Here is a 17,423-nt window from a genome sequence, read left to right on the forward strand (position 1 = left end):
CAGGATTGAGCATCCATGGCTTCTCTGAGCAACCTGTTGCAGTGCCTCAGCACCCTTATGGTGAAAAAAATTCTTCCTTCTATCTAATAAAAAATTTAATATGTCACGTATACCTATCCATTATTACTGAGTATACATACAGGTATGCATATAGTAAGTGACTGTAGGACAGGACTATGGGTACCATTATTTGTGTATGAAAACCTTCATCTGGAAAAACAAAGGCTGCAGGAATTATTGACTGAAAATCAGACTAAACATACGGAGATTTCATCAATGCTGACATACATCCTTTGTTGCTGTGCCTAGCTTTAATGACAACAGATTGTGTTGAAATCTTGCATAAATTCTGTGTAAAATTTTTGTTTATCTAAGACACTGACCACATTTATGTCTTCTCTAATTGTGTTATATGTGGTCTCCTTTGAAGCAATTACACAGTTTACATTTTGATTAATTAACTAAATATCAAAACAAAAAACCTAAAACAGTTTGACAACAATTCCATCAAACAAGACTTCAAATTGTATTCTTTTAACAAGGCTGATTATCTTCTGAAATGAATGCCTTAGGACTCAGGGCAAACAATGCATCCAACTGACTGAAGCCTTTTAATTGCATCCCAAATCCCAGACTATGTTGGCAGTAAAGCAGAACTGAATTTCTCCTTAGGCATTAGCTTCCCACCACCAGTCACTACAGCTACAGCAAAGTACTTGTTTAAACTACATAGTATGTATGTATGTATGTATAACAATTTTTTAAAAAAATGTCACCCTGTTTCATTTCAGTTGATGAATACAGGGTTGGATGGTATGATAGTCACAAATGAGTTTTGATACATTGTAGCAGCTTCTGCCTCATAAATAAAACACAGTTTGGTCACTGAAAAAAAACAAAGTATGATAAACCATTTATTAAGCAGTCCAGATTTCCCCGTTTTCTTCCTTGTCAGTGACCATGGCTTGTCACTGGAATCTCTACCATGGCTGAACCAGTCACCAGTGAAATTATAGTGGGGGTGTCTGGTGCAATCTGCAACAGATTATACCACTGTCTAAACTCACTTCTCCATTTTCAGATTACAAAAAATAGCAAAATATTTCCTAAATATATTTAGTATACTGTCCATGTTCTGAATATTTACAGGATGCCAGAAAAAATTCTTTTGGCTTTAAGGTGACTTTTAGAAATATCCATGTGGGGAGAATTTGCCACTATGGTAGATCATTAAAGGTCTCTGGCTGCCTTGTTTATTTTCCTTTGCATAATTTTGTCTACCTAGTGACTGGTTGTGATGAGATCCAATGTGTTCATGCCACAAAGCTCAGTGTTTTTGTTTATGTACACAGTCAGTCTCAAAGACTGGCAAATTGCTAATAAATATAGTAAAATATTTTCAAATTTCAAAATAATGATTTGAAAGACTGACTATCTAGAAATTTCATTGAATAGTAAAGTCTATACTTCATAGTGGAGTAACAGCTGAGGGTCTATACACCTCCAAATTAGGAAGCTCAAAGCCATACCTGTGACAACTGGCACTGTTGTACTTTCTATGTCCTGTGCAATAACAGTACCACTCTTTGCAACTGCTGAAAGTGAGCTGAATTACTGTTATTGCAGAATCATTACTACTAAAATGTCTAATTTATACAAACAAAAACCTTATACTAAATTCAAAATAAATTGAGAGTGATATTAGAGAAAGGAAATGAAATGAGGACTTCTAGCATGTACTGCTCTCTGAATATTCCCAGAAGCTTGTGGGTACCAAATATGTGATTATGCAATCGCTGTAATAAATGCAGCTGTGTTTATTTCACCGCATGGGTCAGACAAACTGTACAAGCTAAGCATCAGTGTCTTGTTCATAAATCAGTAAAAAAAAAAAACGTAGCACTGTAAGCAAGATATTAGACCATTGTTCCAAGTGTTTTCAGACGTGGCAGAGTATACATTCCTTAGAGGACTATGAACATGCCCAGTTTTAAGCATTTCTAGCAAAATCATTGGTTAGTTAGTTCAAGAGACAACACATGAATTCCTTGCTTAATAGCATAGGATCCAACTTTTAAATATAATGAAATCCAGCTTAAAAAGTTCTGTTTTGTTTAGCAAAATGGGGTGAATAAAAGTTTAAAGAATTTCAGTTTATTTCCTTTCAGGAATAGCTTCTTTAGAAGGAAAAAAAAAAATGCTTGCATGTGAGCATCCTTCCAGGATTCTCCCTTGTGGTTTCCTTCCAAAAGTTTGCAAATTCAGTCCCTTGTTGTATATACACAGAAAAAAGAAATAAAATCCAAACAACAAAAAAACCCCTGTGTCACAATGATGCTGCTTTGGATCTTTACTGTGTCAAATTTTCCCTGCTTTGCACTTAATGACAGTTGAATCTACAGTTTTAATACTAATACAATCATTTTGATCCACAACCAAAATAAGTAATGCATATAGTCAGTTATTTTCTACTAAAATCTTAAAATAGAATTCTTCTCACTAATATCTACTGTACCATACTATAATTACCTATTAGTCTATATACAATTGCCTTCAGTGAAACAGTGCTGCTCGTATGCCCACTGTATTACATTGTGTATTTAAGTCTTAAATAATTTTCTCTGGAGGCCCTCTTTGTTCTACAGCAATACAGTGCCCACTGTCACAGGTATCCTCGTTGGAGCTGAGACCTCTTGCTGCTATTTCCCTTCAGTATTTCCAATGCAAAGATAAAGACTTCAAATATTTATTTTTGCCTTTGCTAATTAGGGTTACTGGAGTAAAATCATATCAAAAAGAAAACTTTAAAATAGCATTTAGTGTATGTATTGCTTGGAAACAGTTTTCTACACAGATATTTCTGTGTACATTGATTGTCTTTAGGGAATGGACTTTTGTTTAGTTTTAGTTTTGCATTTGTATATAGCTAACAAAACAGATTCTGAACATACAAACTTGCTTTCTAATGTCTGTTTGAGAGAATAGACATTTAGTCAGTGGAACTTCTCAGCAATGCCTTCTAGCCTAGAAAAAAATAGTCACTCAATGCTCTTAAAACATCGAAGCAGTTGTATTTGTACTGCGCTACCAAGCTGTAGAGGGGGAAGGGATTTCAGTTTCCCAAACAACACAAAGAAATTACATGAGACAAACTACAAATATGCAGACTGCAAATAACTCATAATCCTACTTTGATATTACGATAATAATCTAATTTATAGGATATAACTTTATTTCTCTAACTGTAAATATGAAAGATCTATTTCATGCTCTTAGCACATTCAATTCAGGAAGCTGAGCTGCTTGCCTTCACAGTTCTTTGCAGGCTTAATGTTCAGGGATCTTCTCACTTAGAAAAATTACTGGATTTTCTTGAGTTGAATTGAAGTTTCCAAATGAGACCTGCAATTTTGCATATGGAGGTTACCATTGGGGCGGGGGGGGCACATTTGAGATAGTTTTAAACTCTGTGGCTTAAGAAGTAAATTGAAAGTTTGCCCAGTTTTCTTTTAAGCCAAATAATCCATCAAAAAATTCACCTACAAATTCTTTCCTGTGAACTATGAATTCATCCTTGCCCATGATGCCAGCAGAACCTTTGACAAAAATTATGCTGGATCATGTAGATACAGGTTATCTAATTGCTTCCTTTTCTTTTTTGTCTTTTGTCTTGTATCCATCTGTTGTATGGTCTGTGTGGTAGGAATTGTGTTTATTTGCTCCCTGAGGTTGTACAGAGTTTCACACCATTTTGATTCTTGGCCATGACATTCGGAGGTGTGTGATTATGTCCACAAACCCATGTTTGTGCACACCAGATGTGAGGCTGAAATTGCTTTGAAAACTTAAACTGTATTTACTGGACCTTCCCTAGCAAGCCTGTGTTGCTCTGTACTAGCAATACTCTTCAGTGGCATTTCATAGAGAGAATGTGAATAGTAGTTTCTCCTACTGACATTAGATGTAAACACTGGCAAAGAAAATAAAACAATTTTTGTAGGCACTTAGCCAAATTATTAAAACAACTGAGCAAATATTTTATTTTAATTGTGACCTTAAGACTGGGGGGGGAGGGGGGGATGTTTTGTTGTTTGTTTGGGTTTTTTCCTGAAAGGTCTTACTCCTCTTGTGATAAATTACTGAACAGTTTGAAAAACAAGCTATATAAAACAAAATATGCACATTGGTTCTTTGTGATATGAGCTGCATGTTCTATCTTGTTGTACTAAATTAATCATAAGCATTGTTCAATATTTAAAAGGGGGAAAGAGCAGGTACCTGCCAAGAACAGGTGTTACAAATTCTAGGTTAAATAAAATCCAACAATTCTTACCACATATTATTTCCATAATTAACATCAGAAACCATACTTTGCACTAATATGTCCTCAGCTGTGCAGACAAAGAGCCTTTTGTCATGTGTTTTCTGATCTGGTGTTGCTTTAAGAATTTACTTTCAATTTTTGTTCACAAGAGTTCAGTTTTGCTGACTTTCATGGAATTCTGTAAACACTATGTTGCTGATCTTTGAGTGATTGTAAACACCGTTATATTTACAGTGAGTGACCTGATAAGTATCTGCAAAACTAATTCAGCAGGCTGCCCAAGAATAAAGAATTCACCTAAGGTTTATTTTGATTTATTTTAAAATCTCATATAAAATGCATCATTGTACACTATTGAACATGCATCCAGGAGTGGTGTCATATTATCCCAGCCTTTTCTCAAGTCTATCAATGGGTCATTTGAGTCCTGTGAGAAAGGTTATTATGATAAAAGTAGAGAAACATTTTGGTAGATGGAATAATTTGATTATAATCTATTTCAACATGTGGAAAAGCACTGTCCTTGGGCAGTGGGGTGGGGGGGTCCCAGGTGGGGCTGGCCAGGGCCATGCAGGCCCTAGAAGCCAATTCTTGGCATGACTGATTCTTCCTAAGTGATTCAGCAAGGCCGTTCTGTTCTCTCTCCTTCCTCACCTCATTACCATGTTCTGGGTGCCTGAACCACCATACTGCTGGCCCAAGGAGAAGCCTTATTCAGCATCAACAATCTGGTGAAAGATTTGTTTAGTTTTTAAGCAGACCATGTATTTAATGTCTTAGTAGCTAAACAAGTATTGATTTTTTGCAGTAAGAACACTTTATAAGCACGTAACATTGGTGGAGGTTTTAAAGTGCTTGCTGTCATGTAATAGACAGCAGTAATAATACAGAAGACTAAATATTGATATATGCTTATATTACTTCACTTACCCCAATGGTAGAGAAGAGAAAAAGAGAGAGAGAGAGAGGGAGATACAACGTAGGTAACATGTTTTTAGTGATATTCCTTGAGGATATACCTGTCAGCATTCTGTAAAGCAGAATACACATGCCTAACCCACACAATTCTACATCACTATTAATCCAGTGTTAATTAATTATAATTTCAACTCTGCTGGATTTTCTGCATGTTTAGGTGGCTGATAGATACTTGCACACCTTGTTATGCTGCTTCTCACAAACCAGTAATAAGCACTTTACTTCCTATGAACAGCTGTGTCCCAGACTATGCTCTTTTTTGGAAGGTGATGTTACAGCAATGTCATGCTTCCATGAGTACAAGGTGCCACCCTGTGAAATAGATCCAAGATTAATTACAGAAGCTTAAGGACCCAATGCTTTCATCACTGTCTTGGAAGCTTTTATAACCGACTTGCCATCTCATGTCAACTGAGTAGCGTTTTCAGAAAGGAGAATCTGATTTTATTTGCATGCATATCTCGATATAAAGTACAGACTTCTTTGAAGTTCTTCAAAGCATCTTCAAGGGTAGGCCTCTAGTTTGTAAGGAGATATATGTGTAAATAAAATCATACTCAACTAACTTTTTAATTTGCTGCATTAACAATAACATTGATGCTATTAAAATACTGTTACCTTGGAGCACTTAAAACAAGTATATACAAATGCTACCACTGTAATGCTTGGTGGACTTATAAAAAAAACCAAACCCTTATAAAGGAGGAAAAAAGCCTTTTTCAGACTGTGAATCATTACCACAATACAAAGTTATGCCAAAGCTCAGATAAATGGAGATAATCCAAAACATGTTATTTTCTCCCTCCTAGTGAATGTATGATATCCTTATTTGATTCAAGGCAACACTGTTATCTGCAATAGGATTTGCAGTATCAAATAAAGATCATGCTACCTTTGATTCTTTGCTCTTAACTTACTATTATCTTTTATACAAAATTAATTATTCACTATAAAATTACTTTCATTATGAATATGTAAGTCTGATTCTTTTTCACAATTATCTGCCCGTGTAGGCTTCGCTAAATCACATATAGAAGTAACAGAGGCACCTTAATGATAATTCCAATGTGATGCAGTGAGCAGTGATAAGAAATGCACTTGGAGCAAAATATTACCTGCATGTTGAAACTGATTGTATGTCTTTTTTGGGGTAGTCAATCCCTCTTACAGAGAGACTAAGCTGAAGTAGGGTTAACTGTGAAATCAACTGCTTTCTGAATATAAAAGTAATCTTATTTTAATACTGCTTAGTGATGGAAAGATTTCCCCTTTATTTAAAAGCAGATCATCATACATTCTATTTCAACTGCTTTGGTAGAAACAAAGGACACCCAGACACCTTCCATCCAAACTACCAAACTTCTTTGCTTTATTCTGCATGCACAGAACACCTTTAATCACAGGGGGAAGAACAAACCCCACCTCTATATACCAGCTGCAAGGTGGGTACATTTGCTTGTTCCTATAGCATGTGAGAAATGAGCTGAGTGAACACAAACTTTTCCAAAGTTACCCTGCAGAAACAGTATTTATCTCATACAAATCTCCCAAATATCTACATGATTCTGTCTGTAAGTCTTGCTTTTTCTACTTTTTGTAGGCCCATATATATATACGAGGATTCCACTTGGGTATCCCTGTGGCTAGGAATTTGTGTCTGGGTTACTACAACCTGTATGAATTTTGTTAGCTCTTGTTTCCCTGTAATGCATGTCAAACTACATCTCAGAAGCCTTTTCTATTAAAGAATCAACTGTTTTGGCTTCTCTACTTGTCCCATAAGTCTTGTACCACCTCCTTTTTGTTTAATGCATCTCCAAAGTTGCAGATTAAAGATTAATTTCTTTCTCCTCAGTTGCTTACCCACAAGTGAACTGTCAGTATATCACTAGTTTATCAGAGATCTTTTTCAACAACACTGATCCTAATGCATTGGAACTGATCCAGCTTCTCAGACTCAAACTATGTCCTTTTGCAAGGAATTTTTTTCACTGCAGAGTGACACTCAGTGAATATTCAGTCCCTGTCCTTCACCTGAGAGTCATTTCAAATGCAATCTCCTTTCAACAGCACCCCTTTTTGGACACAGAGTGGCCATTTAGTCTCAAAACTACAACATTTCATCCAAGTCTTGTTGAGGCACTGCTATCTAAAAGCCCCTCAGGTCTGACTCAAGAAGGTTCAGGATTAGGGCGCAACTGGAGAATCATGCTCTTAGTATCATGTAAGGTCTAGACAGACACAGGGAGGCATCCTAGCTGCACACCTGCTAAACCATGAGGTAATGTCAGATTGAGACATTGAAAACTAAGTTCCTGCAAGCCAACGACTCGGGAGTGGAATCCAGGTCGGAAATGACACAGAGAGCTGCACCCAACTAAACGTGGCATCAGTGCTCCTCGTTTAACAGGGATCGACAGCGCCGCGGGGACGAAGGTGGCTCCTTGTCCATCAGACCTGCTCCGTACGCCGATGCTTTCCGCAGGGAAAGCTCAGGAGCTGGGAAATGAGCCGCGGTGGGAGCTCTGGAGCGCGGGGTGGGAGCGCTGCCCCCTGCGGGCGGGGCCCGCCCCGCACACCCTCGGCAGCCCGCTCGCACCTTCACCCTCCGGAGCTGTGGAATCACAGAATCAATTGGGCTGGAAAAGACCTCTGCGATCATCGAGTCCAACCTGTGAACGAACACCGCTTTGTCAACTGGACAGAGTGCCGCATCCAGGCTGTCCTTAACCACTTTCCAGGCACTGAGACTCCACCATCTTCCTGGGCAGCCCGTTCCAAAGTCCAATCACTCTTTCCGTGTAGAAATTCTTCCTAATGTCCAACCTAAACCTCCCCTGGCGCACCTTGAGACTACATCCTCCTGTCATCTCGAACTTGCTGTTCCACTGGTGGCATTTGTGGCCCGTTTAAGGACTGAGCTCTCCCAGAGTGTCCTCTCGGAGAGGATTCCTGTTGCTGACCCCATTTGGAGACACCCGACGCCTTGCAATGTCGCGATCATTTCCTGGAGAGCTCTGTCACTGCACAGTTCAATGGGCTGTAAACTTACGCTAAGAAACCCAGGTAATGAAGGATACAAATGAGTCAGCTCCGCGACTGGGGCTCCATAAAGTCAAACACAGCAAGTTTCCCTTCAGTGTGAGGAAAAGCTTCCCTACCCTGAGGGCAGAGCTCTGGAACAGCTGCCCAGGGGGGCATCGAGACTCCTCTCCGGAGTCATTCCAATCCCACCTGGTCGTGCTCCCTGCTCTGGGTGACCCTGCCTGGGCAGGGGCTGGACTGGAGGATGCCCAGAGGCACCTTCCAACCCCAGCAATTCCGTGATTTTCCGCACAGTGTGAAACATTCATTTGAGGCGCCCGGTGCGCGGGGCACATGATGAATTAAAAAGCAAAAGCAGCTAAGGCCTTTTTAGTGACAAGCAGGTTGTGGCTGGAGCGTAGGGACAGGCAGGAGACCGAGCAGGCAAAGGCAGGAGCGCCGTGACGGGTGGGAAAGCGCCAGCAGAGGCGGCGCCTCCTCCCCGGGAGAGTCCGACCCTCAATCATAGAATCATAGAATCACAGAATCAGTGGGGTTGGAAAAGACCTCCGAGATCAAGTCCAACCCTTGGTCCCACTCCCGTCCATTTACAAGATCACGGCACTCAGTGCCACGTCCAATCTCAGTTTTAAAACCTCCAGGTTTAATCCACCACCTCTCTAGGCAGGCCATTCCAATGCCTGATTACTGTCTCTGTAAAGAATTTTTTTCTGATATCCGACTTAAACTTCCCCTTGCAGAGCTTGAGCCCGCCCCCTTGTCCTATTGCTGAGTGCCTCGGGAGCAGCCCCGGCCCGAGAGCGCCGCGGGGCGCTCTGGGAGTTGTAGTTCCCCGGCCCGGCCCACAATGCTCCTCGCGGCGCGGCCGTCACGGCACCGCCCGCGCAGCTCCTGCGCCCGGGCCCCGGCGGCGGCGCGGCCTCGGCGGTAACGAGACCCCGCGGACAAGGGCGGCACCCTGGGAGCTGCGGGGGCGGGTCGCGGCTGTGCCCACGGCCGCCGCCTCGGGGGGTGGGTGTCACAGGCCCTTCCCCGGCGAGGGGGTGGCAGCGCCCGGGAACAGCGCACACATGGCCTGCGCAGCGACAGCAGCCGTGTCACAGAGCGCTCGGCAACGGCAGAGCTCGGCCAAAGCACTGCCGCGCCCTGGGGAGGAGGTTCTTTGGCACAGGCGCTCCTCCGTGTTTTGGCTGGCGCGGGCTTGAGTAGCCGCGGAGTTTTCCAGCAGTAATCCACGGGACACAAAGCCTGAGGTCCCATGGAGGTGCCGGTTAGCTGAAGCTGGTGCAGAAGGTTTTAATTCCTGCCTGTTCCACCGATCAGGCAGGCCGGGACAGCTTGTCCTGAAAACTGGATTCTCCTGTTCTCAGGAATGAGTGACTGCTCATCTTTGAAGGAACGATGAGCCGCATTTCCATGAGCTGCATTTCCATGAACTGCTTTCCCCCTTGCTTTTACTGTAAACGCCGGTTTTAATGGGTGCTTCTTTCTTTCTTTCTTTTCTTTCTTTCTTTCCCTGTGAAGGACAAGGTGTTAGTCTACATGTAGTAAACTGGAAGAAATGGAAGAAAGGAAGATCAAGAGAAGGAGCCCCAAATCTTCCACCAGCCACCCTGCTCAGGTTGCTAACTCCAAGAAAAGCTCAGTGCCAGTCAGTAAAAGTACAGCCTTTTCCAACCCTGCCCCACAGCCTGCTGTGCAGAAACCAAAGTTAAAACGGTAAGATCGGGGGCATCTTGCAAGCTCAGAGGAAGTGAGAGCCAGAAACTTGGCAGTGCTCAGACAGTCTAAAGGACGTTTAGACTGGCTGTGACAGTCCTGTGAACGTTTTGATGATGTGTCTTTTTTAACAAAGTGATTTGTCTTTAATGCAATATAATGGTTATTTTACAGAAAAGGAAGAATGTAACACAATGCTGTAGACTCACACTGATAACAATTTAGCTAAAGCAGAGGAAAGCCTGATGTGACTGTTGAAAGACAGAGCTGGACAATCAAATTGGGCACCAGATAGCAGAGCCTTGGATGTAGAGCTGTAAGGAACAAATAAAATATTACATGACTTCAAGGTTTGAACTGACAAGTATGGCAGGAAACGAAGGCCATAAATTAACAGGATGAGCTCGAACTGGAATTTCCGGGTGTTTCTTGGTTGGGGAGCTGTCAGTTGGGGCAGCATCTTGCACAAGGAGAGACATTCACTTCTTCAGAAAGTACCTCGTCAGAGTACTTTGTGTTTTATTGATAACATATCTATTTCAGTTTGGGAACATCAGTCTTCCTGCATGTTACAAAATATATTTCTTGGCTGTGATTGACAGTAGATGAGTGAAGAAGGATTTAAAGTGAAATGTCAGCTAGAGAAAGCAGTTTACTGACCTCTGAGTATTAGCTGAAGACTAAATACAGAATTGCCATCATTAGCACAGACACTCCGTTTTAAGGAATCTGAATTGGCCTAGTGAATAATGAATTTCTGCAATGTAAAGGCTATACATTATTTTTCCAGTAAAATTTCAAGGGAAATATTAGTAAATATTATTGTGCTATAAATTGGTGGTTTCTGCAGCTGACTGTACAGTCTCAACATTATTCTGGAACGTACTAGAAATTAATTTCTTGCAGTCCACAAGATTGTCTAGAGAAGAAAATATCCTTTCTGCTTTAAGTTATGGATGTTCTTCTGCAATGGTTAAGCTTACCAAGCAGTGCTAATACAGACAATTTTTTAATTTTCTAAGCAGGAGTGGTAATTGACAACAATGTGAGGATGAGCTGCTGTTATGATAGTAGAAGTATTTAAGTAATTTTCATTTAATCTGCAAGAATCTAATGAAGTAAGTTTTCCAGGAGCAACAATACATTTTATCTATCAAACATCAATAGCAGGTAGAAAAAATGGATGACCTTTCTGTCATACAAACCTTTAAGTCTGAAATTGAAGCAGAACTAGCTAAAGTAAACCTAAATTGAGATGTACTGCACCTAAGTTGAACCAGATACCGTTGTTGGACTGCTGATTGTTTCAGTCTGTATGGACTACAGAAGCTGTTAGGCTGGAAAAAGAATTATTATTTCCCATAGGAAAGAGAGAATTTATGACCTGCAGAGCATGGGAGTATTTGAGGGAAAGGCGGGGTTTTCTATTGCTGTAAACCCTATTAGCTTCACTAATTAAATAAAGTCTCTTTACTGTGATTTTAGAAATATTCCATAGTATTCTAAATTTAAATTTTTATTGGATCAGGTTCTGAACCGATTCATTGTAAGGCTGCAGAACAGCCTCTTAGTATTAGGTTATATTAGGTTAGGATACAGTCTGTCTCTCTGAGCCAGAGGTAGAACAAGCCACTTCTCACTGGTAACTGTGGGGTGTTTTTTCCATATAGATTGTATGTTCATTTGGATTTATAATGGTTATTTCATTTTCATGCATGTAGTTTAAATGGGCACATGGTGCTCAGAATAAATGTTGTCTAGAGAAAAGTGTATGTGATCTAGGAATTTTGATGTTTTCTTGCAGCAGGAAAGGCTGTTGAGAATTTTTAGCTCATTTGAAGTTTGTTGCAGTCTAGGTATTTGTGACAATAGACATGTGTGATTTTTGAGGGATTTCTCTCTGGCTTAGAGTTTGCAGATGCTTTTTGACTGATTTTGTGTAGATAATGGCTGCTTGGGTAAGTGGTGGAATCACCATCACTGAAAATGTTCAAAAAACACGTGGATGTGGCACCTGGGGACGTGGTTTAGAGGTCAGCATGGCAGTGCTGGGTTAATGTTGGTCTCTGCAATCTTAGAGGTCTTTTCCAGCCTTAACAATTCTGTGATACTGCCCTGTGTGTCATTGCTGGGTAATGACAGTCCACCTCACATTATTAAGATGGCCACTATATACATGTGGTCCATTGCTATTTTCTACTATTAGTAGGAAAGCAGACTGTTGGAATCTTTCCTTTGGCAGTACCAAACTGTTGAGAGAGTCATGTTCTTTATTTTTAAGACGAGGTGATCCAATTTTTATCTTAAAAGGAGTGATCAAAATATGTATTATGTATTTCCCATTTAATTTTCAAAGCCTGCATGCAAACTTTTCTTACATGTCAGATTCACAGTGAAAGTGAAAACAGGAAGCAATATTGGTTTTGTTTATTTATTTATTTTCCCCCCAGTGTAATAAAAGAGAAAGCTAAACCTCCAGGAGGTGAAGCAAAAGGGGCACAAGCAGCACCAATCCAGCATTCATTTCTCACAGATGTGTCAGATGTCCAGGAAATGGAAAGGGGACTTCTCAGTCTCTTGAATGACTTCCACTCTGGCAAACTTCAAGCATTTGGTAAGTGCATGACTTGTGTGTGTACAATAGTTGGTTTTTATAGCTGTGCAATAGTAACAAGTGCACTGCATGGACAGACTTAAACCACTTGGCCAGTTTGTCAACTGGACTCTGACATACTAAATTTAAAATAATTAATACATCTTACGCAGTTTTAAAAAATAGTCCCATTGTAATGTTGTGCTTGTTTTGAGATTATTCATATGCCATTTCATTGTTCCTTCCAGCATGGAAGCACCTTGGCTTATTTTAATTTAAGATACCAAGTTTAAAGCCACTTATTTATGACAGTGCAGGAAGAAGTAACTGTATGTAGCATCCAGTTCTTCTGCATATTAACGCTTTTGACCATTTGTTACAACAACTTTTATGAAATCCAATGCAAGCTGCATGTTATCCAGCTTACTCTGCTGTTTTAGCATCTTACTATTCTTACAGCCTCAGAGTTAATGGAGGTTTCAGAAAAAATTATCACAATTTTTGCTGTACTAAGAAAGATGCACATGTGCTATTTTAAGTTTAGTGTTAGGTCAGCATGTTGTGTTAATTCCACACTGATTTTACAAGGGAACCTGAGAAATCTGTATGATATAAAGCACCAGTTACAAGAAAGAAACCTCCAGATCAATCAAAATTAGAAGTTCTGTTGTGATCATATTTAAAGCTAAAAACCAGGACCTTTCTGAATCAGAGAAAAATTCAGGAGCATAGAAAAACCATGTATGTTCTAACAAACTCATTTGGTAGTTATTTTAAGTTCAGCACAACGTAACATCCAACGGATAACAGCAACTTCAGGAGTGAAACAATGAGAAGGCACTGAGAAAGGAAATTTACTTGTAAATTTGACGTTTAAATTCCTCTTCTCTGATGTAAAAAGCTACATCTTCATACCTTCATTTGCTCTCTCAGGTTTCTTTATCTGAAGCTGTCACTCATCCTTTTAGGAAATGAATGTTCCATAGAGCAGATGGAGCATGTACGGAGTATGCAGGAGAAACTTGCGCGCCTCAACCTGGAGCTCTATGGAGAGATGGAAGAACTTCCTGAAGATAAAAGAAAACTAGCCAGTGATTCCAACCTGGATAGGCTGCTGTCAGATGTAAGTAGTGAAAAGGCAGAAAACGTGGAACTTTGCCCACAGCACTTGGCTCAGGAAGACACTGCTACTGGGTGGGCAGTGATTTACAGCTGAGTAGAACATAGTTCTGTAATGAATCAGTATGAAAGCCCTGTCCTTGGTTTGGAGGAAATATGGGACCTTGTTTGCATTTGTTACAGGCTGCTGGTTGGTCTGGTGAGTGAAGCAGGCTAGCTGCAAGCTGCCTGAGCATGCAGGCATGTTTAGAGACAGCCCATGTACCAGGGAACTATGACCATTTTCCATGTGGTCCATTGTCTTATGTCTGGGGAAGATGGCATGTAACAAGGAAGACAGACCTGTGTATCCTACACTTTCAGTTTCTCCATTCTCTAGAGTATTTCCATAAAAACAACTGTTAAAAGTTTCTTTAGATTTCCTCAGATCAGCTGATTGAAACTTAATTGGATCTTCTGTAGGCTTGCTTTTCTTTGGTAATAAATCATAAATTTCAGCCAAACTATAAGTTATTTCTTTCATTGTTTTAGTGTATTGATTTCATCATACCAGCATAATTGTTGCATTTAATTGGCTAACAGAATACTGATACTTTCTACATTTATATTGCAGTTAGAAGAACTGAATTCATCTATGTATCCTTTTCCTAAAATGTTGTCTTGTGTTGAGCTGGCAAAATGCCAACTGCCCAGCACAGAATGTCAGAGCCTCCCTCCCACCACCACCACTGCTGCCGCCACCAAGAAAAGGGAGGGGAAAAAAACCTCCAAGACTTAAACTTGAACTTAACTACTTACATATTTACACAAAGAAGAGAAAATTAAAAGTAGACTACAGTATAACACACACCTACACAAGTTAGATATAATAAACAATAACTCCCCACTCCCCATCGAACACAAATCCCACTATTTTAGCTACAAATCACCCAAGAGAACTTAATTCCCTGAGGGACAGACCCAAGCAGGGAAGAGACTAAGACTAAACATTTTACTTTCCTAAGATACCATAGCAGCAAGCAGGGGTAGGGCCTGGTCCAGGAAAACAACACAGTACATCCTTCCCAGATGAGAAGCCATGAAGGAACCAAACTAAGCCCCTCCTGCGCCTGCTTTTATATTTGAGATGATGTTGGAATATGTATGGAATACGGTTGGCCAGCAGAAGTCAGTTGTCAGCTAGCCTGACCCAGCTCAAGTCAGCTGATAGTCTAAGGCCTAAACTGAAAACTAAAGCCTAAATTAGGCCTAGCTAAAACCATAACAAATGATTATTTTGCATTATAGTTATTGTTAATTGTAGTCAAATTGACACCAGTAACTGGTGTCAGTAACTGGTGTCTTTACAGGAATCAAGTTGCTTTAATAACGCCTTTTCTTTTAAATTAGTGCTATAAAACAGCATGTATTTTAGGTTCTTTCAGTACATAAGTGACTGGATCTTAACACTTGTAATTACAGGTTGTTTTTTTCAGATGGTGAATTATTTAGCTACCGTGTACCACTTCAGACAATGTAGTCACTGCTGATGGCAAAGCCCGTCAGCAGCAGGGTCTTTCTACATGTGCCTTGCTGAGACATTCTGGAACAAAAGTCCATAGTAATACTCCTTCTATAGTATTCAGAAGTGTCTGTCCCATTGATAAGTGAATCCTATTATATTTTAGTTTTTTCCTAGAAATACGGGTGGTTGTTTAATCACTGATCTGACTGTGGATCGTGAACCGATCCAATTTTTTATTTATTTCTATGATCAGATACTTAGCAGAGCTTCGGTAACTGAAAAAATGTGTGCTCTTAGCCTACACAGAAGAAGATAAAGCTGAATGTTGTAGCTTGTCTTTTACACCATGCTTTTGATAATCCAAGTGACAGTTGAGGAACGTGGCATTCAGTTTATTCCACAGTGTAGTTATTTCCATTGTTACACACTTTGTATGCATTGAGGAAAGTGGAACTCTGGTTTGGGGCTTAAGGTCTTGCACTGGTATCCACAATCCCTGCATATTTGTGGAAAGCTGTTTAAGGCAGACCTCATAAAAAACACAGGCGGAATGTGGTAATAATATCACATAATAGTGATAAAAATCATCTGCCATCCCCCTTGATCCACACGCTAATTCTGGAAGTGTGTAATGCTAAAGTCTCAGTGAGGAATATTAATCTACTGGTTGAGAACTAGCATTGAACCTACTAGAAAGAAATTTGTCTGGACTGGTGTGTATACCCCAGAGTAAGCAGTTTCATATAACACTGCTATCTTTATACCCTTACTATATATGAGAAAATGTTATTCCTTAACAATTTACTTCAGCCAAAAGCTACATTTAGCAGATGCTCAAGATATTCCAAATGGTACTACGGGCTGAGAGAAGAGTTGTCAATTTGGATTCTCCCAGAAGCTTTTCTTTTGTTTTTCCTGACACTGGAAATCAGGAACAGTTGTGACTTTGTCTTGCCTTTTTTGTTTTAATTGTACACAACAAAGAATCAAAATGCAAATCCAGGTGTTTATTTTGCACATTCCTCTGAGCACCACATTATGTCAGGGCTCAGTACCTGGAGTTGTAAGTTACTGTCATGCTGTGCTTTTTATTATTGCCTTACTTAACAGAAAAACTGGGCAAACTTGGAAGTACATTTCTTCTGCTTAGTGTTCATGTGGTTGAAAATGATACATTTATATAAAGTTCACTGGCATTTCTCTAGTTTTTATGAAAGTAGTGATAATGTTGCCTTTCTGGTCATTACACAGACAATCTTCACACTGTATCTTTAGTGTTTTGTTCATCAGTGATGCCACAGATTAACTTATTCTTAATAAAGTGAAAAATTTTTAATGTGTCATGTTTCATTTAGAGAAGCTGCTATTGTTTCGGGTGTGTTAAGATGATGAGTTCTGGCATTGTCCAAATGTTTGCAGGGTTTACTTTTTTCCATTGCTGTGAGTAATTGTAAAATGTCACTAAATTAAAACTACCGTGGGTGCTAGCAGTCCACATATAGTTTAAGTATTGTGAAATTCCAGAATTGAGTAAACAGTTACTGTTCAATAAATCCAGTATATGCAATATTGTAGTTATGCCTATGTTGTAAATAGTCTGGTATTAATTGGTATCATCTTTCTACTCACAGTCAGAGAAAAAAATTCTGTATTAGTGTAAAATCAGGCTGGTTTTACATCCAAAATTTCTATCCTGATCCATCAAACTACGCCTTTGGTTCTAGATTTATTTTATATTCAGTTTTTAGGTAATACATTCAGGTTCTATATCATATCCACTTACTGAACAAGGAATGAAATCTTGATCCTTCTCCTTAGCACAGAGCTTTTATCAGTCCAAAGCAGACATGTGGCCAGGTAACAAAAATGCCTTTTGTTCAGCATCTTTGGAGAAGATGCTTCTTCAGCCATAAGATGTAGTTTTGGATTCCGTTAGCTCTGGCAGTGAATCCCATGCAGTGCCAAGCCTGCACCATGGGACAGAAAGATCATTTAAACACTAGAGGAGTCTCTGGCTACAGATTCAGCCTTAAACATTGTTATTACCTGCCTCACCTAGCAGGCAAATCTCAGTGATCAGCAAACCAGTAGAGATCTCAGTTGTCCCTTTAGGATGTTCTTGTTCTTTACAATTCATCTCT

General features: G+C 39.8%; 1 protein-coding gene across 4 annotated transcripts; it reads left to right on the forward strand.

Annotated features, from left to right (window-relative positions):
• Positions 1-9,184: 9,184 nt before the first annotated feature.
• CCDC28A (coiled-coil domain containing 28A) lies at positions 9,185-16,856 on the forward strand. Of its 4 annotated transcripts, XM_071549178.1 has the most exons (6): positions 9,185-9,274; positions 9,872-10,066; positions 12,517-12,680; positions 13,628-13,782; positions 14,392-14,414; positions 16,093-16,856. In XM_071549178.1, the coding sequence occupies exons 2-6, from the start codon at positions 9,909-9,911 to the stop codon at positions 16,145-16,147; spliced, it is 555 nt and encodes a 184-aa protein (XP_071405279.1). In that variant the 5' UTR covers positions 9,185-9,274; positions 9,872-9,908; the 3' UTR covers positions 16,148-16,856. The 4 variants fall into 4 exon arrangements, with proteins under 4 accessions (XP_071405279.1, XP_071405275.1, XP_071405276.1 ...); XM_071549174.1 differs by lacking the exons at positions 14,392-14,414; positions 16,093-16,856 and having other exon boundaries at positions 13,628-14,370; XM_071549175.1 differs by lacking the exons at positions 14,392-14,414; positions 16,093-16,856 and having other exon boundaries at positions 9,201-9,358; positions 13,628-14,371.
• The last annotated feature ends 567 nt before the right edge of the window (positions 16,857-17,423 follow it).

This window comes from Pithys albifrons, chromosome 2 (assembly GCF_047495875.1).
Source record: "Pithys albifrons albifrons isolate INPA30051 chromosome 2, PitAlb_v1, whole genome shotgun sequence".
Lineage (NCBI taxonomy): Eukaryota > Metazoa > Chordata > Aves > Passeriformes > Thamnophilidae > Pithys > Pithys albifrons.

Bases quoted from the DNA above. Each gene is read 5' to 3' on its own strand.
- CCDC28A (XM_071549174.1), top strand. From the start codon at position 9,909: ATGGAAGAAAGGAAGATCAAGAGAAGGAGCCCCAAATCTTCCACCAGC. The intron at 10,067-12,516 runs GTAAGATCGGGG...TTTTCCCCCCAG, and splicing joins CAGAAACCAAAGTTAAAACG to TGTAATAAAAGAGAAAGCTA. The intron at 12,681-13,627 runs GTAAGTGCATGA...TCATCCTTTTAG, and splicing joins TGGCAAACTTCAAGCATTTG to GAAATGAATGTTCCATAGAG.